Source organism: Solea solea, chromosome 4, assembly GCF_958295425.1.
Source record: "Solea solea chromosome 4, fSolSol10.1, whole genome shotgun sequence".
In the NCBI taxonomy this organism is placed as follows: Eukaryota; Metazoa; Chordata; class Actinopteri; order Pleuronectiformes; family Soleidae; genus Solea; species Solea solea.
The window spans coordinates 16,100,231-16,126,738 of NC_081137.1; the positions used below are offsets into that span (position 1 = coordinate 16,100,231).

General features: G+C 41.1%; 1 protein-coding gene across 1 annotated transcript; it reads right to left on the bottom strand.

The window, feature by feature from the left end:
• Nucleotides 1–401: 401 nt before the first annotated feature.
• b3gat1b (beta-1,3-glucuronyltransferase 1 (glucuronosyltransferase P) b) lies at nucleotides 402–17,305 on the bottom strand. Its single transcript, XM_058628329.1, has 6 exons — nucleotides 17,053–17,305; nucleotides 5,430–5,538; nucleotides 3,609–3,747; nucleotides 3,000–3,511; nucleotides 2,598–2,894; nucleotides 402–2,299 (listed from the first exon to the last, which is right to left on the bottom strand). The coding sequence occupies exons 3-6, from the start codon at nucleotides 3,718–3,720 to the stop codon at nucleotides 2,213–2,215; spliced, it is 1,008 nt and encodes a 335-aa protein (XP_058484312.1). The 5' UTR covers nucleotides 3,721–3,747; nucleotides 5,430–5,538; nucleotides 17,053–17,305; the 3' UTR covers nucleotides 402–2,212.
• Between the last annotated feature and the right edge of the window lie 9,203 nt (nucleotides 17,306–26,508).

The following is a 26,508-nucleotide window of genomic DNA, read 5'->3' on the forward strand; positions in this document are numbered from 1 at the left end:
GGGACCCTTGTGGGGGCAAGGGGGGGGGGGACTCATATTGTTATTAGGATGGTGGTTGTGCCTGAGGCTTAGTGCTGGAGGCTTGATGGTGGCTCCACCATCCATACATGCCATGCATTTTGAAATCATCCACAAGTTGGAATTTCCTCACCTGTTTTCTTGCCCGTTAAGGCGTCATTTTATAATTTATTGCTATTTATTTTAGCAGACCCCCAAGCTATAGGTGGTGGACCCCCACATGAGTAATACTGTTTGATTGTGGATGGTAGTTATGTGCCATTGTGTTAGATTTGTATTGCTTGTGTGAACATAGTGTAGCAGCCCGTAAAACAACAAATAAAAACAACAACAAAAGGTTTGTGGCAACGTGGGCCGAGACAGAAACAGCGTGAATGCCCTTAAATGAAACACAAGCAGCAATGTAGCGCCACCGCACCCTCGCCATACAGTAACAGTTCAAGGTTCTTTGACATCTGACCACCAGAGTCTGACCAGTTGCAGAGTCTGGGAGCACAATTAACATTTGTGAGCAGTGTCACTGCAAGTCAGTGGGGTATGAAATCATCTATTACAAGCCAGCCATCCTCGGTGGGAGCAATTATACTTTGTAATACAGTCGTGTGAAGGCATGCGCATCCAGTTTTTTTATGGTAATGGCTTCATATCCCATTGACTCTTCCAAACATAGCTCACGACTTACCCTGAAACGATAAATAATTCTGCTGAGAAACGTTCAGTTCATTGACAAGTTTTTTTTTTTCACGAGCTTAATAAAGGCTGTAAACCTTAATAGGAACACAGACTCTTCTCTCAAACATGAGCTCAGTAGTGGCACAGCATATTATTGGGAAAAAAAACAAAAAACAATAGTCAGGAGTAAATGACTGTTGCGGATGGAACTTTTGTACTATTGTACAAAACACTGTAGTAAATCACTGCAGTGTCTGTGTGCTCATAATGTGCAGTGTGTACTCATGTGTGCTGGGGAGTAACATGAGTCCTAATTAGTACTGGGTTTAACGGCGCTATCTAAAGAGCCCAGTGTTGTACAGTTCAAGTTGGGAGGGTCTGTTAGTCACTGCCGACTCTCTTATGACAAGAAACCCTTGTATTCCTTTGTGCAGCCCTGTGCCTGACAGCCAGTTTGCCTTAGAGCAAAAGGGCCCTATTTAATGCAGATTTGCTGGTGTTGTCTGTGCTGAGATGGCTCTTTATCGCTCACTGTGCCATCACTTCCTGTCGTTTACGTTGCGTAACATCGTCTGTCTTAGCAGAGCTCGCTAGTCTCCTCCTGGCAAGTTCCACCACTGTGTCACATCGGCCAGAACAGACAGGTTTTTTTTTAGTGATGTTGTGCTTTGATGCTCTGGATGGTACACGCACATGGCTTCCCGTCACCTCCTGGGGTGGACAGACGCCATTTCCGGGCCTGTGCTGCAGTTACTGTGCTGTGATAATGTCTTTGACTCCGGCTGTGGCTCAAAGGAGCTCTGAGGTTGGTAGAATCCAGGTAGAATCCCGTGGAGCGATGCCTCCTCTGAAACGAGACGTTTACATTTAGAACAAGGACAACCAAAGAACAAGGCTGCATAATGCTTTCATGTCATATTAGACTTATCAATATTGCATGTTTCCCACTGTAAATCATGACAAATTCTCTAGAAAGTTTTATTTACAACTTGGCTTTGAGTATTTCATTCATTCAGGGTCTACTGCTATATCTTCCACATGAGGGTCGCAGGGCCACTGGTGCCAATCCCAGCTGACATAGGTCAAAATGGCGGGCTACACCCTGGACAGGTTGCCAGTCCATCACGGAGCAAACACAGAGACAGACAACCATCCACTCTCACACTCAAACCTATTTAAGAGTCAATTTAGAGTGTCCAATTAACCTCTGCATGTTTTTGGATTGGACACACACAGAGAAAAAAATTTCTTCTTAAGACCTTGAATGTCTGTAGATTTAACCCTAACCGTAAGATTTTCATGGCAATCAATCCACTAAAGGCCTCAGGCTAAGTGATCCAACAGACAGAAACACACACCCACACATGCCCCAATATGTCAACATACCTAATGGCAAAAATATCCAAACTAAATCACTCAACTTTTCATGACAGACACTGCAGGAGGCAATCCTTTAAACGTGCCATAAGGCTACAATTTGCTTTTCTAAATCTCTGTCATTACCCGTGTGAGATGAAGGATGTCATATCTCCACGTTAGAGTCTGTAAATCCTTTCTTGCCCTCATTTACCAGCATAGGCTTCTCTGTCCGTGTGTGCCATACTAATACCTGTGGATTAAGAAGACAGGGGATGTAGGCAAACGGGAGCACAGTCAGTGTGATGAGATAAGGTGAATTCGGGTATTCGGGTGAACAGTGTCAAAACAAAGGCGAGATATATAGATATATAGAGGCAGAATGCAACATATTTCAAGGAGTTCTAAGTGTACAAGGTTGGCTATAAGCAGTTTAGTGACTTTAAAAATAATTTTTTTTATGACAGCCAAGTATCTTAAGACACACTGCCAGTGTTTATAGATGCAGCTTGTTTTAATATATCACCAGTGTTACATGCAGAGAGACTCACTTTAGTACAGTTAGCAGCTTTAGGCTCCAAATCGCCAAGAGTCACTAGGTCCTTCAACAGACTGCTCTCCTGGTATCCTCCCTTCACTCCACGTAACTTGAAATAAGCTTGAGGTTTAGACAGAATGAGGTGCAGGTTCACTGCAAACCCAGCCATGTCGATGGCAAAGGGCCGATGGGGGTCAAACACAGTCTTCCAGCCGTAAACCTTGCCCAAAGCATTTACTTTCGGGGACTCGTACCGGAGGCCACCCACAAAAGCCACGGGCCACACGGACACTTTTTGGGTCTCACGCATCTGGCATTGAGAAACACAGACCAAGACAAAAGTCAGTCATCTCCACCTTTCTCCATATATCCCAAAAAGCACAATTCAGCTCTAGGTTATGTTTATGCTCCCTACCTCCTCAAACAGCTCCAGACTATACGTGTTGTCATCATCTGCAAAGTAGACAATCCCAGAGAGGCTGGTATTTATGCTGAGGGTCTCCCGGAGCCACCTCAGTGCCAGGTTCCTCTGGATGGTGCCGCGTGGAATCCTGGGGTTCTTTATGTCCCCGCGTACCTTGTAGTTTCTGGGTGTCTCCACGTTGAGGTGTGTGTAGTTTAGCCTTGTCTCCTGGAGGAGATGGCTAACCAGAGGGGTTCTCCTGTGAGAGTCCTCCACCAAGATCCAGTGCAGGTTCGGCACATGGAGCAAAGTGTTGGCCAGACGTGTCAGCTCTGCCTTCTGTACTGGCCGGCTGTAGGTGGGAGTGATGACGTGGATAGTGGGCAAAGAGTCAGACCAGGGAGGAGGGCGACTGTAAATGTGCTCAGTACGCATCACCTCCATGATGTCCCGCTTCTGCAGTGAGCAGGGCTGCTTGACAGCAAACGTGTTCCTCGAGTTGGAGCGTCCACCTTGTCTGTCATCTAACAAGAGGGGAAAACGGTTACATTGAGTTTGTGAGAATTAAAGAACATTCTGCTTTGATGAATATTGGCGGGAAACAAAAGTTTTTACCCTCACCCTTTCGAGTAGAAAGCAGAGGAGTGACAGTGCTCTGGTGCCAAACAGTAATCAGCAGAGTCCAAGGCAACACGATCAACACGACGGCGACAATGTCTCGTCTTTTCGACATCTCCAGGGTCAGGCCTGAGACACGTCACTATTAGGCATAAACATATGATGTGGCGCACAATCCAAAGCCAGCAAAAACATACATATTTGTAAAGGTGTAGTGGGCAGAATATTTTAGGCCCTGACCCATGCATGACAGGAGACTTTGGCCTTTACATGGAAGTTCTACTAAACTGCTCTGCATACAGAATTGGATGAAACTCAATCCTGCTACAGCTTCAAGTGGAATATTTAGCTTCCCATGATATCAGGAAATAAAACACTAACTAAATATACAGTAAACTACAGTATTAATGTCTTATAGAGAGAGATTTCACGGTCTATGTTTGGGTAGCAGTTTTGGGTAGCAGTTCATACATTTTAACACTCCAGTTAAGGATGTCCTGTGTATATGACGTGTCTTCAAGTTTCTCTTGAACACAATACCAGAAGAAAATGGTTCAAAGTGTCCAGCTGAAGGCAGTTCTATGGATTATCTTCCAAAGATGCTCGTTATGTGGCTAAAAAGGCTTCAGACATAAAGAGCTCTATGAAACGAGAAAGGATTCCCAAATGAATTGGGAGTAACTTCATAATGTTGCATGATAGTTTTCTGCTGATATTAGCTGTCACGATTTTGGTCCGACATGCTCCACTGCAAAGGTGCTCAACTATTTGAAGAACATTTCAAAGTATTTTGTTCATCATCTATAACTTAAGGGGATTTAAAATGTGTGACTCATAGACTGCTGATTTTTTTTCCCTTTCAGTAACTGAGATTAGAGAGTGATGACTTTCTGAGTGTCTTTCTCCAGACTCCGTTTACTCTCATTTCTAAAGGGAATATTGGATGCTTTTATAGCAATCCCCTCTTAAAGCCTGTAGATGAGGTAGTTTATTGAATTGTTCACATTTTCTGCAGTGCATTTTTACATCCATACACAGTGGCCATCTATTGAGCAGCAGTGTGCTGTGGCCGCAATTCACACACACACACTATAAGGAAAGAGGCCTTTTGTTAAGATGCAGTCTGCTGGAGCTCCTTCGACACAAAATAGGTCAGAAACTGCTCCCAGCTTTCCCTTTGTCTTCTTTGAAAGCAAACTAATGTACGACATAACATTTCAGCAGATGAAAGTGTAAAGCCCTTTTCTGCCTGGAAGCAGCTGACCAAGACACAAGCTCTATACATTCACTCCTTTGTAGTTTTAGTTGAAACACAGTCCATGTGACCTTTGTGGTCAGTAGCAGAGAAGCCCAGACCTTTATCTCTAACTCAGCTGGTTCGCCTGTAGACATTCACCTAGTAATGCAGAATTACATCCATCAATACATGCTTGCTGCATACATCTGCACAGGTTTTTCCAAAACAGTCATGTTGTTAGCTACTGAAACATTTCTTCTATTATAGGGGAAGAATATTTGTTTGAGCAGTAGCTTTTGAAATTGCTGGTTTATGGCTCAGCGGTTATTAACAGTTCAGGTGTTTAAGACCATACACATACAGTATCAGTTCAATATCAGTATGTATTCAAAGTTGTGATATTAATGTACCAGTTTAATCCGTATCAGACACAGAATAGGGTGTCCACACTTATCCCATGTTTTGACAGTAGCTTATCTTCAATCAGGAGTAAACCAAAGATGAAATGAATCTATATGTCATATTTGAGTAATGGGTCTCAGGATTGTGCTGAGTTTAAAAACAGAATATAAACACAATACTCTTACCTAAGTTTATACCAAACCAAACACGTCATTCCAGGATCAGATTCTTGGTACAAAGACACCAGGAGAAGAAGAAGAAACTGCATCAGTGGTTCAGTCCAGTCAATTATCTCTGCAGACAGAAAACATGTGATGAGTTTCCATTAGTCTCAGGGTGATGGTGCAGATATATAAAGAAAACTCCCATTTCTAATATGTGTGAAAGTTGCTCTAATCATGTGACCTGCCTTGTCATAAACATATGTAGTAATGTAGTGAGGTTATTTCGGGGTGATGCTGAGTGTGACTGTGTTTTACATCCATTGTGGAAGAAACAGTGTGCAGCATTTACTCACTCTAGCATTTATTCAGAGGATCGCCTCACTGTGCGTTTCTGGCCCCTGATTGGATTATACAGTACGTTGTGGGTTCTACAGTTTAAAAGTCCCCGCTTAATGCTATGTTATATTTTTCTATGTGGAAATATTAAGTCACACCAACACAGCATATTCAATGCATGTCTTTTGGATGTGGAAGCATTTCCCGCTGTTGAGACTGACTGGTCTAAAAGGAACACATCTCTTTTCTGCAAAACATGGTAAACATTTCTTAAATAAATTAATCAATTAATATAGGCAAAATTATCATAGGTGGCGGCGGAACGATATGATACTCGATACATGGGTCCACAATACCAATAATATCACGTTAGAAACGATTCTGTGATAATCCATATATTGCAATCAGGTATCACGATATCTGTGTCACTGAAGAAAACTGTTGATTAAACACTGTCACGACTGAGTCATGCACTCTGGTATGAGAGACACACGTGAGAGATAGTGAAAGGAATCATTGCATCAGGGCAGGGGTCTCATGTATAAACAGTGCGTACGCACAAAAAGGCGACGTACGCTCGCTTTCACGCACACGACGGCATGCATAAAAATGTACTTGGTGTGGAACTTGCAGTGCAAACTCTCGACCTGCTGTGAGAATTTGCGGAGCGCTCCTCAAACTCTTGTCAGTTGGAGACACTGCATTATTTTGCAGAAATGTACTCGTGCTCGTCTGAGATGACAAGACACCACACCAGATATGGAAAACAGGGATAATCGAGGAACTGTTCATCAGAAGAGATGAACTTGTGAGATCCTGTGCCGTTCGCATTAACCTCCGTGTCGTTCATCATGAATTCAGTAAAACAAGAAATGCATGAAGTGATGTCAGAGTCATTTTTGTAGGATCAGTCACAGCTAAGTCCCCACATTTTACTCCACTGCTTAATCACCAGTCTTTAGACATAATTAATCCTTGATTAAAAAAAGATCAGGCCCGGTCCGAGATCAAAAGTTGTGCTCGATAATTAACACATCATGATGGGGTTTAATAGGGTCATGTTTGAGTAGCATGGCATTGGTGTCGACCAGCTAATTATCTACGCACATCATGTTGAAAAGCCATGGCTCCTCTTTCCACCCACTCCACGTGTTGCATCATAATTTTCAAGTGAATAAGTGTCATGACAACAGACAAGCAGAGCACAAAGTGGAGGAGAAAAGAAAACAGCTGCCAGGATCACATGTTACGTGTCAACAGATGAGTGCATCAGTGTGACACTGTTTTAACCACTTGTGGAGCTTTGAAAGATTTTTGATTTACATCTAAAATAAGAGGCAGTGCAGCCTTTTGTGTTTAGAATCCGTATCTGTCAGAGACTTGTCTTGAGCTCATTCGGCCCCTCTGCTCTATAAATCAACCATGTCCATCCATCCATCCATTTTCTACTGCTTTATCCTCCACATAAGGGCTACGGGGGGTGCTGTGCCAATCTCAGTTGATATCGGACATTGATCATGTATGGCTTAAAGACAAGAGCTGAAGATGCTGAGATTTTTGTTGGGAGTGACCAGGATGGACAAAAATTAGCATATTATTCGGACAGCTCAGGTTAAATATTTTGGAAATAAAGCAAGAGAGGTAAGGTTGAGATGGTTTGGTCGCATGCAGAGGAGGGATAGTGATTATATTGGACAAAGGATGTTGAATATGGACAGAAGGAAAAGAGTTGTGAGGAAGGACATCAGGGAGAGGGCAAGACAAAGGCAGATGATCCACTGTGGTGACCCCTCAAAGGAGGATTGGTTTGAATATTTTGATCCACTGGAGTACAAAAGGGGACCGTAACTCGAATAACCATTCATTACGCAGGTATGCAGAAGATCATCATGGTGAACCCTGAAGACAATGGTTTTAATGTAAGGGACATTCCTTTATCACTGAGAGAGACTGAAAGCTTCTTATTGCTTATTTAAAATACATGAAGGCTCATGAGGAGAATTATAAATAGGTCTCCCTGGATATCAAACCTCTCAGAGACACGTCTTTAAAATCCTGTCTCAGTGGGAAATCTATACTAATGTTGTTAGTGCTAATGACAGTCCTCTCCTTCTTCTTTTGGTTTTGCACACAAGACGCAACAGAGGCGTATTAATGACAGCCAAATGTCAGGAGGGTGCTAGGGGCTATGAAGTAGATAACAGTGAGGGTAGGCTGATGAAAGATCCTCAATTTAAAGAGCAACAGGCCTGGAGAACAATGTGCAGAGCAAAGGCAAGCTAGAACTGACCATGAGGTACTGTATGCAGCTTACACCTGACTGACTTTCGACACCAATGATTACACCTTTTCAGTTTTATCTTTGTGGTCATCCTCCAACCGAGGCTTTTACTCTGGAGACTTTGTCCTTATTGCCAACTGTATTTACTCGAATGCCTAAAGGATCCAGTGAGTAATAATCAGTGACATCTCATGGTGAAACTGCAGAATGTAACAAACAGAGGACTCCTTATTTCACTCCTCGCTTACTCAAGCACATCAATGACCTACATTTGGACTGCTGCAGAAAGATGGAGGCGGCAGCATCAATAACGCAAGGCCTTGACAAAGTACATATCAAAGGCTAATATTGATTAGGTATTGTTTCTTCCTCTCAGTGCTTCTAAAAAGTAAATTGTTCTTGTTTTGGCCAAAGAAAAGTAATTCAGCTTTATAAAAGAATTTCACATTAGAAACATTGTAATGACAATATCGGCATTACAGTACAGTGTTAATACGATAGTTACTAATTAAAATCATCAAGTGTTACTCACAGAAACAAAAGATGCTCCACTTTCCCTGCAGAGAGTTATCCTGTTGATCTTTGATTATAAGAGAAGTGCTGATAATGAAAAAAGGGCCATGATGGAACCCACCAAGTTATCTTCCTGGTGACGGAGGACATGGTTGGTACACAGCTGAGCAGCAGAGTTTAGGTGACAACTATTTGTTCACGGCATCCGGTGGGTGCATTCCAATCCTTGGGTAGGGTCGTGGTGCCAGTTAGAGACAAGGGAGGTCATCCCTCTAGAAGAATGCTGCTTCTCATTGCAAAAACAAAGGCTGGGTTTGTGAAAGCTGATGGCTTGGGGACGGGCGGAGGGGCAGCCATGGCCAGAGAACCCAGAACAATAGAATAAATCACATAAAAAATGCCACAGCCCCATAAATGGAATTCTTACTTATGGATGAAGAGGGATTTGGAAAATTGAGAGACCCAGTGAGAACGTGGGGGTTGTTTATCTGAGGCATAAACAGTAAGTCACATGGTCCAATGGTCAGACACTTCTGTTCACTTTGCTGTCATTTCCTGCCAGGCATATGAAAGGAGTGCACTCTGAATGGACCCCTTTGCTTGAAAAGTCTAATAAAGGCAGAGTGTAAAAATATGCCTTTGACAAAGGAAATGTACATATAGACACTGAGGTGTAAAGCAGTAAGTAGAACATAAACGCCTTCAGAAATGGACCTTGCCTTTCAGTTTGAAAAGTGAATAAGGATGGAAGTAGCAGTTAGCCTCCAGGGAGTGACTCCACTGTTTGCAAAAATAATTGCAAAGTTCTTCAAATTATGTTCCCATTTCGAGGAAAATAGATGATAAAACACTGCACATGTGAGAGGACAGCTAGTGAGTGCAGCTCAAATGGCAAACTCAATGCTTTATGTTTGATGAAATATTCTTTGATGTGTTAGAAGCTGTACTAGGTTTGGTGTAAATAGGTTTTTTGACCGTCAGGTCACGCTATGTTACGTTAGGTTACGTTATATTACTGTTAAATCAATAGATCGTCATTCATGACCTGGAATATTTCTATGTGTTGTTGATCCGAAAGAAGCTTGGATATACTGTATGTGGATAGAAATGTAACGTGGATGTGCGGCAAGTGGAAATAAATGTGCAAACCCTTCACACGACTCTTTCTTGCCCTGGTGATTGATTAATTAAAACAGTACCTATGAGTCAAGCCCATAGGAAGGGGCCTACAGCTAACGGCTTTCGGTGGCTTTGGAATTAACTTTGCCACTACACTTTACAGCAGGAGCTGATCTTGCAACCGGAGAACTTCCATTTCTTATACAGTCCATAGTAAAAACCCAACAGCTCAACACTAAAGAGGATGGTAGAGTGAATGACACTCATTATTAGGTGGTTCAGATGAGATCAGCTAGGTCAACAATCCAGTTGCCACTGTGTGTTTCTCCAGACCAGATATTGTAACAACTGGAACAGGAAGTGGACTCAAAAGACACAATTTGGAGTAAATCAATAGTAATTTACTGGCAAAAAGGGTCAGGATCAGAACAAAAGGTACAAAAGCCCTTGACCAGCGAGTCAAACAAGGATGATACACTGGAGACTAACAGGAGAGAAATGCTGGCACTAGGGCTGGGTGATTATTCGATGGTGAATATTGATCAAATCGCTGGTTCATTCCTGGGACAGCCTTGCTCAGGGCTGGGGTGCCCCTGATAAGTGCTGCCCACTGCTCCTGCGCCCAGCTTGTGTGTGTTCACTACTGGTGTGTAAAAGGGAAGGGTCAAAGGCAGAGGACAAATTTACTATCACTTATTGGTGTGTGTGCAAAAAGGACTAATTCTAATTCTGATCAGCTTGGGGCTGCACCACTACCGTTTGTGAATTGCCGGGGGAAGGTTAAGCAAGAAAAGAGCAGAGTGAACGAAAGTGGAACCGAGGGCAGCAAAAATGATGTCAGACAGTCATTGTCGACAAGAAAGGTTACACAACATCAGTTGTATGACAATGGTTAAGGTATGGCCAAAGCGAACGGGGAGCAAGTTAAGCCGGTATGTAAGGTATGTTGGCAGTCGGTGTCTACAAAGAAACAATACAAATGTTTAATCACTGGAAAACAAATACCATCCAAGTGACTACACAAAAAGCATAAAAAAGTGAGCTCAACCTGCACAGCCAAGCAGTTCTGCCACCAGCGGTGTAGCTACAACAATCAACTTGCAAAAGCTATGATTACTCTGAATGTCGAGCTAATCTCTAGTTTCTTCAGTTTTCAGTACAGATGCTCTACAGTTGGCAGTATAAAAACTTGTGATAAAAATCGTTTGGGACTATATGAGAAAATATATCGTGATCAGTTGTCTATTCAGCTGAGTGAAAAGACAAATTGGCAAGGACTGAATGGTGTGCGTAGAATAAATACTGCAGGTAAGTGTATTAGGTTTATGTTAAGCTTCCAAAGCAGGGTATCTACCACAACAACAACAACAACAACAACAACAACAAGAGATATTTGGTCTCAAACTGTAATCTGATGCTTTCTTGGAGACTTCTTGCTCACTATGTTACACTCCAACACCTGCCCCTTAACCTCTGTGGGAGAATTATGCCTCAAACAATCTTTCCAAACTTGATGCTAAACTAACTAAACTAAAGCTTATACAAACATGGCAGATTTCTAAAATTATGGTGATACATGAACTCCCACTCGTCAACAAATCCAGACAAATGATCAGAATAGATCAGCATTAAATCCAGCAAGGCACTGACTTGATATAGTGATTATCTTCAAGGTCTTGTGGCTTTACTTGTCAACAGTACACAGTAGGTCCGCAGTTTGCTGAATTTTCACATTTTCTTTAAGTTGGTTATCTCAAGTAAATTACATTCTGTCTCAGACTAAAGTGCTTTGAGCAACAGAGCAGCATTTGTCCCATTTGCTCTCACTTTCAAATATGAAATATCCCAACCTGAATTTCCAATTTTACTCCTCTTTCCTCTGATATTATTATCCTCATAGTGAATAATTCAAGTCATTCATCTAGAATATTTCCTAAACATTGGCTATGTATGCACCAGACCACCTGCACCAGCCTCATTTTCCTCTGGAACGTCTCACCACTGCTTGTTTATTCATGCATATATTAACAGGGAGCAGCATGGGATGGTTCTCAGAAACAGCCTTTCATGCAATAGCTGTATTGTGTCTGGCAGAGCTACTAAAAATAATATGTGCACATAAACAGACTCAGTGTAAATAACGAGTTGCTCTGAAAGCTCAGGATCCATTCCGGATCCAAAAAGAGGTAATTTCTCAACATATTGACCATGTGCTACTCTGTCCTCACCTGATAAGGTGCTTTCCCACTTTACCAAATTGGAATTCAGCAAACATTCTCTGCTGTGAAATTCTAGGGGCCACTCCATTCATAGTGAGGACACTCACAGACATAATGCCTCCCTTAGCTCCTTACCCTAACCTTAACCATCACAACTAGGTGCCTAAACCCAATTCTTTGAACCCAAAAACCAGATCTTAATTCTCAGACAAAATGTCCCCACAAGGTCAAATGTCCTCACAAAGATATAAAAAAATACACACACAGACTTGGTGGGGACCAAAGTCTGTAAAAAAAAAAGTTTTGGCAGAATTTTAAAGTTAACGCATTGATAACAAACTTCCTACAAACATGTAGAGAAGTGATGTTCACCTGCTTTGGCCACAACTAAACTGCACGTGAGGAATTTTATCTTGCCCTACTTAGGCACTGCCACACACACACAGCCTTATACACTTTAGTGGGGACCATAATCAATCGCTGTTAATCATTGTCTGTACAGGATATAAATGTAAAAATGTAGTGAAACGATATTTTTAACATTTTGGTCACAGTTTAACGACACACTACTCAAACACAGAGCTGGTTTAGCTACAGTCCTGCTCTCTGTCTCCCTCTTTCTCCATCAGTGGTACTGCAGCCACAGGAGTCTGTGTTACTATTCAGTTTGTATTACTATTACTATTCTGTGTTACTTTTTGACTGTTTATTCAAAAGGTTTAACAAACGTGAGGGAAGTAGTTGAAGAAATAGAGGAGGCGATTAGTTCCAAGCGGCAGTGAGGATAAGCGTCAAACACAGCACGCGCACGAGGAGAGATTAGCAAAAAGGCGAAACAACAAGCAGCGAGTAAATGAGGTTTTCAGGAGAGCCGTGACGTTTACACCGAGGTGGCTGTTACGATCTGGCGATGAGTGACTGCAGGGCCAGGATGTATGAAGGCTGAGATGATGAGTGAATTGGGAGCAGGTGTGCTCCTGCCGCAGGTGAGCTGATTGCATGCTGGAGGTGGAAGCAGGAGAGAAAGGAGGAGGCAAGGCGGGGCATGACAGTCTGCGCTTCTTCCTGTACTTCTTCTTCTCTATCTCGTGGAGGTTCTCAATTCTTCATCCCTACTTCATTTCCTCATAAAGTGGCAGAGCTATTCTGTGTGTTTCTGCATCAAGGGAAGACATATTTCTGGGACGACATCTCAAAGGCTGTCGTGTCGGAGCGAGTGCAGTCACTCACAAGAAAACAGTAAACAGCTGATAAAGCTCGATGAAGTCTTCATATTCTTACAGTGTTTGAAGAGGAGATATGCTAACTATGGCTCCAGTGCATTATTAAGTCATATTTTTAGACATGGAGAGAAACAGTTTTCAGTCTTTTTTTTTCGCGCTGCTACAATTTTCTAACATACAATGTGTGAAGAGGAGAATTAATCACACCCTCACATCTATATTCTGTCTGCGTTTGTTTACGTGTACGAGCAGAAAAATGTCATTCACAGTTTAATAGATGGACATATTAATGAAATATTTCAAAGGCGAGCACATACAGAAGTGTAGGTGTGCTATTAAAATGCAAATCGTCAAATTCAATTAATATTTTGTGATGAAAACGCCGTGGATCATAACGTCTGTTTCAAGTGTGATGTGTCCGGGTGATAATTAGTGGCTTCACAGCTGTATGTTTCTCCAAACCACACATTAGTGTGACCTCATGGTTTTGAACCACACTTTCAGAGAGTGATCATGCTTTAACTGCTTGTGGTACTTTTGGCTTAGATAAGGCAACGAGGACGATGATAAACACCACCACCAGAACTCAGTGGTGGCCCTATTTGGACGGGATTAGTTTTACATGGAGAGGTCTCCTAAGAAAAGATTAGCAGTTAGATTCTCAGTGATTTTAGTGCCGTCCGAATGGGCCTGTGTCAGTAATCGTTAGCAATCGTTATGTTGAAGAACGCCCGTTGTCGTGGGTCAAGCTCCAACAGTACCATAAGAGTACAGAAAAAATAGAACAGTTTCCCTAATGGAAACACAAAGAAAACACGTACAATACCAAACTGTTCCTTTAATAACATTTTCTTCCACCTCTACACCTCAGAGCTTTTCAGATTGTTCATAGCCAAACCATCTCTAAGTTAATTTGACTTTTTACATTTATTATTATTTCGGAAAACAGATGTTATAATACAATGTTATAATAATATTCATGCATACTCTTCGACCTGAGTTAAATTTAACACAAATCCCGACTGCATCTTGTCCTAATCAGAATTGGTGTTGATTTGACACTTTCACTCTTGCTTTTCACGCTTCAGCATTCACTGTGTAGAATCAGGCAGTGAACGATCACATCATCCCCCTGTGAGGTGTAACATTTGATGTCTCCACGTGTTAAATTTCACAGTCGCTCCGGGACGATTAGTGTTCAGCGACCATGGAAAACGTCGGTTCGGCTTCAGTGACAGGACGCTCCGGAAGCCGCGGCCATTATTCACGCAAGGTATCATGGGCCGTGGGAATAAGGTGGATACTGAAAAACAAAGCTAGAATTGTTTGACTGTAACAGATATTTGTTGATTTAAAAGTCAAACTTTTATAATTGCTGAACTGGTGCACCCTGGCTTTGACTCTGGGCACGCTCTAATCTAATTACACCATGTGGGAGAATATATTGACCCAGCTATTCGTATTTTGCATACTGAATTTGTTGATGGAGTAAATAATTATGTTCTTGTTTCCTCCGAGGCAATCAAGATGAAAATTCATGTCTCGCTGCTGAATCAATTCACTAAATGTGACCATAATCAAAGTAATAATTATGCTAAGATGCTTACACAACCGTCGTTTCAACTGATGCATTCTTATGATAGAATCTAAAGCAGCTGCCAGAGGCAAATGACAATTAGGTCCATCAAAAATCATAGTACATACACGTCTGCTGGGTACAAGTGTAATATTCTGCTGGGCATGTAATTAGTTTAATCCAATTTTTCTCACGATCAAAGCCAGAAACAGCAATTCTGTGCAAGTTGTTATAGCTTCTCGTTTTGCCTTCAAGTCACAGCAGGATATTATTGCCTTGACTATTGGAAGAAATGTGGCGATATTATTAAATAGGAGTGATCCACGCAACTGTCAACCCACTGGGATGTCACCCATCGGCGACATTTTCCCTTGATTATGCTTCTGAGCTGAAGATGCATTCGGTGTGGGTCCCACAGGAACTGCTGCAGAAATAAAGGTACTGGGAAGTTCTCCATTCTCCATTACAACAGTGGTCTATGAATTTTTCTAAATGGGTTCTTATTCCACAACAAAATACTTCTTTTTAGGCTTCATTAAATAGTTGCAAAGAAAGAACGAACTTCCACACGGCCATTTCACACGTTTTAATGACAAATGTGGCTCCGTGGTTCTTGTGGCGGAAGGGAAACATCAGGAGCGTGTAAAGGGTCCAACAGTAAAGTAAGAGTGTGGTACGCTGTCATTATATTATTATATATGTCTGACCATTACACCAATGACGTATTCAGATACATATACAGGACTTTAATATGGAGTTGGTCCCTCTTTTGCAGCTACAACAGCTTCCACACTCCTTGGAAGACCTTTCTCCAAGTGTTTTAATGTGAATTTGTGTCCAGTCATTCTGTAGAGCATTTATGAGGTCAGGCACTGAAGTCGGACAACAAAAGGCCTGGCTCACAATCTCTGTTCCAGTTCATGCCAAACGGTGGTCGATGGGATTGAGGTCAGGACGCGGGTCAGTCAAGTTCTTCCACACCAATCTCAGCAAACCATGTCTTTATAGCCCTTGTTTTGTGCACTCGGGCACAACCATGTTGGAATAGAAAAAGGGCCTTTCTCAAAGCATGGCATTGTCCAAAATGTCTTGGTATGCTGAAGCATTGGGATTGTCCTTCATTGGATATAAGAGGCCTAGCCCAAAGCCTGATTGAAACACTTGAATTCAATACTTAACAGGTGTGACCTTTGTCCATATGACGTAGCTTAATGCAGAGGTTCTCAAAACTTTTAGACCAAGTTCCACCTGAGAAAATATTCAGCTCTTGAAGTAACGCCGTCATCACCAACGTTAAAATACAGCGGTGTAAACACGCCGAGCAACGAGCAACGTGAGCTACAGACTTTTGTACTTATAATATTTTAGTTATTTGTTTCATTTTCTACATTTTCTTTCATTTTCCAAGTACCACCAGGGGAAGCCAGTGTACCACTGGTGGCCCACGTACCACAGTTTGAGCACCGTGGGCTTAATGAGTTCTTCTAACACAGGGTGATTGTTACGATCCATTTATCTGCTTGTCGTCCTTTTTTAATAATGTGGGAACTAGCACAGTTCCTGCTGGTGTGACACACGTTCTTCCGACTAAATGACTGGGAATCTTTTCCTGTTTATTTCAAGTTCATTGCTTCTCGTGGGCTGTTGTTTTTATGCTGAGACAAGCAGAGGTCCCTGCTGGAGTTCTCTTCTATCTAAATCAAATAATGCAGGGGAGTGAGATGTATTTTGTTCCGGGAACTGCATGCATCTTCATTCATGTCACTGTGTGTGTGTGTGTGTTTTTTCCCCAAAAGATGCCAGACAGAGCTCTTGAACATCATCCAAAGTCTAATTAATGGACTTCCATTTCAGTAATGCGGAGCCAAGAATGACAGTACTGTGCAAACGTCTCAGGACACCACCAGCTTTGTTTGTTTGTTTGTTTTTCATTCTGCAATCATTGGCATTTGGATTGGAATGATGTGGGTGAACGTGGTGTAATAGAGCTTCGTTTTTACAGCAGATACTCAACATGAAATAATAGTATTTTCTGTATGTGTTCCAATAAAGTGACTGACAAATCATTATTCTGTACAAATCCAGTCTTTTCAACTGGAATGGATCAGTGGTTACAGTTCCCAGAGCAGATTGCATGCTGTGAAACAACAGAAGAAGTCAGAGACAAACATAGATCTTCAACATCTCTGTCGTGGCTGTGATTCATTCTCCTTCTGTAAATCACTTGTATCAGCATCAAAGTTCTCTGTAGTTCAACCACAACAGACACCAGAAGGTGGAACAAACTCCTCTCTATTGGGGTGGGATTTAAAACACAGCAAAAGCACAGACAAAAACATTGCTGTCATTAGGCTGAGAGTAAAAAAGGGGTCCAGACCTTAGTTGTGCTGCAGACTGTGATGTGTCGCCCTCTCCTCCACTGCCTCTGTCTCCGAGCTCCAGTGATCTAACAGAGAACAGGCTGAGAATCTCTTCACTTGGCCACTGTCAACGCCTCATCTGTGCCGCGGCCATTCATACATGATCGCCGTGTCCCTGTATGAATGAACGGAGCGTACATGTGTACATGATGGGGACGCGCACCAGAGCTCACACTGTGTGCTCCAACGCTCGCAGAATGAGATGCAGGAGGAGAGGCGAGAGCCTAACTGGCACTAAACCCTGCCTCCCTCCCTCCCTGCCTGCCTTTTTTTTCCTACTCTCCTCCCCTTGCTCTTCATTTCACTGTCACACTTTCTATACATCTTATTCCACTTTTTTTTCTTTTCTTGTTTTGCACTTGTTGTGCTTGCTGTTTTTATATTAATGGTCTGATTCCTGCAGGAGTGTGTGTGTGTGTGTGTGAGAGAGGGAGAGAGAGGGATACAGACAGAGCTTGAAGCGAGACACACTGTGAGTGTATTTATATGGGACTGACAGAGTCTCTGCTTTGAGGACAGGACCAACCCCCATCCTCTGTGAAACAAGCAGTGACTGACACTGGAGAGCGACTGACAGTCTGCAAGCTACACAAGGATGAGGAGGAAAAGAGTTTACTGAGTGTGTGTGTGTGTGTGTGTGTGTGTTTTTCTTAGATGCTGTAGAGCAATGGTGTCAAACTCGTTTTTAGTTCGGCGGCCACATGCAGCACAATTCAAGATCTCAAGTGGACAGGACCAGTCCAATAATAGCATAATAACCTATTAACTACAAGCACTCGAACTCCCCTCTGTTTTACATTAAATGAAGTATCGTTTTACAAAACATGCCTGAAACTTCGTCATAAAAACAAGTGCAATCTCAACAATACGAAGCCCAAGTGAACTGAGGGCCTGATCGGACCCAGTGGTGGGCCGGTTCTGGCCAGCGTTTAGCCGTAGGTTTGACCCCCCTGCTGTAGAGTATGTTAAACAAGCACAAAATGAACATCTTCACAGTTTGACACTGAGTGATCACCCTGTACAAACCATTAAGTGCCATTTCTCCTCTTTTTTGTGACATTTAGAAGAAAATGCTAAGCTGCTGAGGGTGACACACCAAACGTGTGCCTTTAATCTTTAAAAAAAATAATAATAATGATAATTGATCGTGGCTACATGTCATGTGACACCTAAGTGATTACAAAAAAAAAACTCCAACAACTCACCGCAACAGTCATAAAGCCAGGATTGCGTGCACATGAGGAGACTCTGTCTCTTTAATGGACTACAGTGATTAATGGGAAGAAAACTGTGTTGTTTCAAGTGAGACATGCAACTCAGCCACAAAGTAATGAAGTGAAATCACCCTCCTGAAGCCATCAATCAAACACTGAAAGCTCTCTGGCTCCAGTTCTGGGGACACTGATATTCTAAAACCCTCTGGTGAGAAGTGTTTTGTACGCTTCTCTTTAAAAGCCCAGGTCATTATCTTCTGGCCCACAGGCCTTATGTTTGACACCCCTGGCTTATAGTCTTGTGTTCCATATATGGTCAGAGTTTTCTGTTAAAAAATGTTTTGTGTTTTTTTCTGTACTGCAGTTACTTCCTCTTGCCTGTGCAACTCAGTACATCATCTGACATTAAGATAAGACCTGCGCATGCTGCAGCTGTGACCTTTCAAGGTTTGAATTTTGACCTCTACAGTCCCCAATCCTAGTGATTAGTGAGTATAAAAGTGGATGGGAGTGTTTTTGTGTGTGTGTGTGTGTGTGTGTGTGTTTTAACACAGAAAAAGTTTTTCTGTTCCATGTATAATATTTGACTAAATAAGCTTTTGCTTATTTGCTTATGCAAATTCTTATAGATGAATCTTGCTTTGTAAACAAATTAGGACTTATTCCTTCTGGTATGGTTATAAGGTTATATTTATCAACCAGTTGTTCAAAAAACATTAAAATACCATGCTTGTATAAATCTTGTATTTTACTGAAACCCTTATCTTACCAGAGGATAAATCCGGTAAAATCGGCAAAATACTTTTCTTTTCTCAGATATTGAGGGGTAACCGTTACACTTTGCTTTTGAAACACAGCAAACTTTGAGTGTCTGCTTCTGCGGAACCTTGCGTACAAACCTGGCAACCGAGCGACACCAAATGACCTAATGAAATTCCATCAGACATTAATCAATGACATGAGTTTGATGCCGGACAAATATGGTGATCTACATTTCAGTAGAGCTCAGCAGAGCCAAAAAATGACAGGCTTACACGTCTGTCAACAAAACCTGGAAAGTGATATTTAAAAGCAAAAATCGCATTAAAGCGTCAGCCTTTAAAACCAGATGATCGATGGGTAAGGTAAGGCAAGGCAGCTTTATTTCTATACGTGGTCATGATAGTATTTTTACAAAACACACCAGATTACACAGTGATCAACAAAGATCCTCAACAAACTCCTGATCTGCATCATTTCAGAACGACTAAAATCAGGAATACAGGCATTTCTCACAAAGTTACAAATAAGTCAACATTTAAATAGTACAATCTTGAATATTTATACAGATTTTGGCTGCATATTTTCTTCTTTTTCCTGTTGGATGCTTTCTCCTTGTCTTTTTTCGGCTGCTCTACATCTCCCGAGTTTGCTTTTCAAAAGAAACAAGTAGGTCAATGTGCCTGGGGACCATGAAAGCCCTTTGACAGACTCCCAGATCTCCTACAACGTCGGTCTCCAGAGGGGCGAAGGCAATATTTAGGGCAGAGTCTGCACAGTAGTGTGCAGCATATACTGTTCATACACCGAGTTACAGAATTAAGAGGACTGCAAATATGAACTGGAAACATAGGCAAACATGAGTTTGAATAGGGTGTTTTCTGTTTGCTTTGACTTATAGGTTGATTGGACCTTAAAGGAGAAGCATCATCTACCTCGTCACGAGTCTTCTGACACGACTGCAGCAACGATGGCTAACACACACACACACACAGAGAGAGAGAGAGAGAGAGAGAGAGACACACACACAGGAGGAAATAAAAAGTCTCAGTGAAGCTGAGTGGTCCGGTGTTTTGTCTCTGAGTGGCTCAGTGGGCGGCCGACAGTGTGTGTTAATTCACGCTTCACAAAAGCTCCCCCAAACCGGCAAACAAATCACTTCCCCAGGTCAATTAGTATTCTGCGGCTGATTCTCCAGCCCTTTGTGTTGGGAAATGAACAGTGGAATAACAAACAGATTCAAACAGAGTTATAGGTGTGCTTCGCTCGCTGAGAAGTGACTTCATTCACAAACAACGACCTTCCTTGTTTGTTTTGGGGTTTTCTTTTTTAACATACATACATAAGGAGGATATCTGTCTTCGGGAAATGATGTTTCTCCGCAACTAAAGTGAAACAGTTTGTTTCGGGGATAAATAATCACTCGCTGTAAATGTAAAATTTATATGAAATTATATTCGAAAGAAATAATGTTTTTTTTAAATATAAGAGTACAATTACAGTACGTGATTGCATATGAATGACTCTTTTATATTTTTATCGGCTCTAAGGAAGCCGCCAGTTGGACCACCATGTTTTTACAGTAGCCCACAATGGACAAACTAAACATCTTTTGAGTTTTGACGCTAATTGAAGCCTTTATAGTTTCTCCTACACACTTGGAAGGGTTACACTAAAAGATGTGGCAAAATTTACCAATTACAATTTTACACATTCGTCTGTAGCCCTAAAAAAGGACATAAAACATGAAAAGAGAAAAGAAATGAAGAATATTTTTTTAAACACCTCATGCTGTCTTCAGGTCATCAGAAAGTCAACATAAGCCACAAATCAAGCAACATTTTTCGCATCATTAAGGTAAAATAATATATTATAATAACATAATAGTCCAATTCCTGTCATTTTTATTGTTTCACGCACTTACAGCTCTGTCACTTAAACACTTTATTTGTACCCGTAGGTACATTTGTGTTGCAGTTTTATGACAGTTTTAAGACAGCAGCGTCCAGAGATAAAAGTGTTCCAGGGTTCTATAATAATAATAATAATAATAATACTGAAAAAATCACAGAACTATGGAAGCCGAGAACGTCCTACTGCATATTTTTTTTAATTCTGTTATCTCGAGATCACTGATTAGTCTTGTTTTCTTGTGATAACAATAAAACAAAAAAGTAAAATAAAATTCCACTAGCTGAAATATTACAAAATGGAGAATCTGGGCTGTGCTTCAGTCCAAGTCTAACACTGTGTCTTATTGCAAGATAACCAGAGAAATGACCTCATCATCACGATAACTCATCAATTTATGTCAACGAAAACGAGCGTTCTCATCCCAAATAAACACATTATGGCATCTACGTCTGCTTCACAAGAAAATGTGCCTTTTAATCTCATGATCACCAATGAATATGTTTTGTTATCAGAGATAACAGGCCGCTATCCCGCGATAATGACATGATCTTGAGATACAAGTCATCATTTGAAATACACTTTCCTAACTGAACACAGGGTTGCTGTGTTGATCTAATGTTCACCATGGTGACGTCATTAAACTGTGGCAGAATTAATCTGATCCAACGCTCTGAGGCAAAAGCGAGTCCCTCTGTCTTCTCCGTATAGATTTCATTTACCACCTGTTTGCAGGTTGACTTTGTAGGCGGTGACATTTGTCTTAGGATGTGCAGAGTTATAGCGCAAAAAGACAAGTCAAACAGATGCTTCTTTGTGTTACTGTCTACACCAGAAGCAAACATTACTTTAAATTTGCACAAGCCCACTTTGCATTACCGTAATTACGCGACGGTTTGTGCTATCGGAAAAATTCCAACGGTTTCTGAAAGCTGAGAAGCTGCAAGTCAAAGCCGATATGTGATTATTACGGTAATTTCACTCGCGCTGTTGCAGGAACCCGGCGAATCAGCGTCTTTGGCGCCATTTCAAACCTCGGACCAAGCTAAATGCAAATCTGTGAAGTATTCCTTTAAGTGTCTTGCCCAAGGACACATCGGCATGTATACTAGCGGAGCCGGCAATCAAACCCACAACCTTTACGTTGAGAGATGACTAGCTCTACCACTGATCCACCGTCGCCTTATTTAAAAACCTGCTGTCGCCGAGGATGAGATGTTACGACTGTATTCAAACGATGCAGGGTTTACATTTTCATTCCTCCAATAACCGTGATCAAAAAAAAAAGATAAAAATCAAACTAGAATGATTGTATTTATGCCTCTAAATCATTCAGATGTTCCCGTAGTTTTCATATTTGGAGCAGAAAACTTGGCCCAAGGTTATTTATCTTGTCGTTTGAATTATGAATGGACCAAATGGCCTCACTTCATTATTCAGTATCAAACAGAGAAAGACAACTGTCTTGTCCGGGGTGATGCAGTTGTGACGCAGTTTGAGCGATCAGGAAGAATCTTGTAAGAGCCCTCGCTCGGGACAATAAATATTCTAATTTAATAATATCAAACTGCAGAGAGGACACTGTATAACGCTGTGCTTTATGTTTTATTTGTAAACCGTCATGTAGATAATATGCATTCTTGTTTTTTTGTGCATTTATTTTGAATTCTTTACTTTTCGGCTGGTAGTACAGCAGCTAAAATGTGGCATTTTATACATTTTGACATTTATTAAGCACATATGAAGCAGGAGTTCACTCGGAAATAAACTTTCTTTGCCACTCATTCATTCACAACAGTGGAGGTGAGTGCTTTGCCCAGTTTTCTTACATTAATGGTTTGCGTCTTTGAGGATTAAATCCTGTGATAAATCATTACCCTCTCAAGCGTAAAGTGTACACAGAAACACTCTTATTAGAGCTGGGATGATATGCTTTTTGTCACGATACTTGGGCAAAGACGAAGAGATCTTACAAAAACAAGACAGCACACACACAAAAATAGTCAAATAAAACTGAAAAGCTGACAAACAGAACTTTCATTATGTTCTGAGGCGAACAGGCAGCGAAAGGATTTTTAAAATCATCTATATTTCCCCCCCACTCCTAAGATATCTTTCTTAATTTTGTTTTCTATCTGCCAAAATACAAACGACTGCACTGAAGTATAATAATGAACCTGTCAGAAACATATTGGATGTATTAATCTTGTTGCTTTACAAGATTAATATTAAGCGTCTGGTATTTGACGTCCTGTACAATCATCAGACTCGCCGTTAAAGTCGCCTCGGTTTCAGTTCTACGCTGCATCTGTAAATTCGCCGCACGCTGTTATTTATGTGTCATTTCACGGGACGCCGTTGACATAATGAAGTGGCTGAAAAAGAGACGCTCCAATTGAAATAAACAGTCAAATACATATCTGTATTCTTCTTCTCGTTTATGTCCAGTTTGGTTTTGTTATTGAAAAACATGTCACCTACTTCTACATCTTAATATTTCATTCCCAACAACATCGTGCTACCTAACCCCCCCCCCCCCAGCACATTTGAGAGCACTCAGCGTTTTTTATTGTGGACAGGGTTTCATAGTAAAGACTATTGCAGAGAGATGTTGTCGCAGCTTTGCATGAAAGTCATTAATACTTGATGCTTTTGCAGCCTCAGTGACTCACTATCCTTCCCTCCCAGTCGTCGGTCACACTTAAATGAAGCCATCGAATCAACTTTGCCTTGTTTGTTTGCTGACTTGCTGTAAAATCAACAGAAAGTCCTGGGATGAGACCTTAAATTATGGATTATTTGTTTATCAAATATGCTGCCGTCATTGCCGTGAAATGCTACAATGACTTAATACTGTACTCGAATGGCAAATAAATGACTGCACTTGAATAAATGCACTTGATCTGCACCCCTTTAAAAAAACTTTTATTTAACACATAATGTTGCTGATGACTACTGTGGCAATTTAAAGCTAAGCTCAAGCATTTCACAGCTAATTGTATAGTATTGTAAAGAGTCCACACAAATTGACTTCATCAAATCAGAGCAAAGAAAAAGAAAATATCAGCAAATTACTGCATTTGTCCCTTTGTCCCTGTAGTTCATCGTAGTTCAAAGGCCTTATATTTGATTTTTGCTTTTATATATTTTTTATATTTTGATTCTTTTGGCTCTTCTATTTAAGTATAATTTAGCAATTATGGATGGTTTGTGTTGGTACACTAAGCATTTTCTTATTCAGTGTTTTGATAAAAGCCTTATTTCTATGCCTTCTTTTTTTTGTTACAAACAAATACAGTTACTATTGTTGAGCATTTGAATCAAACCTTTGAAATGAAGTGAACAAGTAAATAGATACTCAGTGGAAACAAATATTTGGTCATAATTCATGCTTATAAATGCCAAGACACTAGGATGATTGTGTTATATATAGTGCTTTCCAAAAAAAGAAATTGCATTTAGCAAAGGAATGTATTTTCTGAACCCAAATGGTCTTTTTCAAGATTGGTTAATAACTGCGTTTGTAAAGCACTTAAGTCTTAGCTGCCATTTAGTCACACAGAGATTACTACTTAATATAGTACTTTTATAGTTGCCATTCACCAAGGTCGACCCATCCTACACTGTTTTCTCCTCAAATCAAATATGTAACAACATACAGGACATACAGCAGACGGTGAAATGTTTTTTTACTTGTATCAGTCCCCCACATTCCTCCTCCTCCTCCTCTGTTTATAAATCCTTGCAGAAATCACGTCCAATCATTTCTTCTCCACATGATGTATAACGCTGAATAATGGAGCCCATTGTGACAGGCTCAATCATGTGGGCAGAAATTCTCCCTCTACAAAAAGCTATGGATGAAGCCACTGCTGCACAGACTCGGTGACTCAGTAAATTGTTCAGATGCAGCTGTCATGCAAAAAATTGTTTAAAAATGACATAATATACATGATATACAATAAACAAATCATTTATTAAAAAACAAATTACAATATCTACTGCATGTTCTCTGTTCTCATAGATCTTTCCTGGGGTTTCAGAACCATGATCAGCTTCTTCATTAGCTGGTCTCGTCTGCTCCTAAAGTGCTGCTGCAACACGCTTGCATCATTAGCCAATCTTCTGGTTGATATCATCTTTAAAACATGTTCTCTTTCTGCCACAGTGCTGCTGCTGCTGCTGCTGCTGCTGCTGCTGCTGCTGCTGCTGCTGCTCTGCTGTCATTGGTCCCCATTCACCTCCCCATGATGCAACATCTGACACGAGAATCAAACCGAACAATGCCGAAACTGTACATCGGTTAAAAAGACTTAAAAATCCTGAAAAATATGTGGAAATCTCCAACATTTAGCGAGGACATTTCTAAAATCTCAATATTTAACAGAAGAGTCTGGCGTTTTTGGAGACGGCACCGCTGAAAGCTGGCTGACCGTGAGCCGAGTCACAACCCGTTCGGCCGGATTTCAGTTCAGTGACCGTGTCAGATGGAGCTCGTGCTCCGGTCATGCAGGAAGTACTGAACCATTCTCTGAACTAATCTTTTTGGTTTCTCAGTTTCAGTTTTGTGCAGCTGGAAAATGACCTGCCTGATACCAAACCGTGTAGAGCAGAGTAGTGCTAGAACTGTGTAATGGAGTACATATGTCCCATATGTACTAATAGTGGTCAAAATACATTCTATACATGTACTCAGCAGATACATGCAAACAAAAGACTTACTCCTCTCAACGTTTGGTTTCCAAATTGTTTCAAATCTGTAATAGTGAGCTTTACACCTTTACTATAAATATTTAACCTCCTGGCAGGTGAGACACATCAAGTTGCTGATTAACACTCGAACTCCCGGAAATGATGAACCTACTAGAATGACCATAGTGGTCATTTTGACCGCTCATACATTCATTTTGTTTTTCATTTATAACTGAAAAGGAATGAATTATTTTCTTATTTCATCACATTGAAAGTGATGAGCTCAATAATCATGATTAACATGGTTGTAAAAATTCTCTCGACCCCAAACCTTCAAGTATCTAAATGCGACAAAGACACAGATTACCAGGAACCAGTGCGGTTGTGCTTGTCGGGTGCGTTTCATAACATCTTCGTGTTTGTTTGGCCTTTAATTTCTTCTTACCACTCCCCCTGTTTGTCATCAGCCTGATTTGAATACATTCTCCGGAACTTTGAGGTGCGGTGGAAAAGCAAACCAGACCAGATTACCGGGGATTATTTTCCCCCAGTTAAATATGTTCCTGGTCATAAAGGTTTCTGGAAATGTTGGTGGAAAAAGGGGGTTAATATAGGGACACTCAAATGTGCAGTTTATCAATATTCAAAATGACAGAACATTTATCTCATGCAGTGCAACACATTGTCTTCACAAGACGTGGAACGATTTCAGTTTCCAGGAACTGTGTATAGATCTTCGCCCCATGACATAATTGTATATCTGCTCATTCAATAAAATGAACCTTTTGTTCATTGTCCACAATGAACCCCACTACATTCTTTACACTCATATTGGCT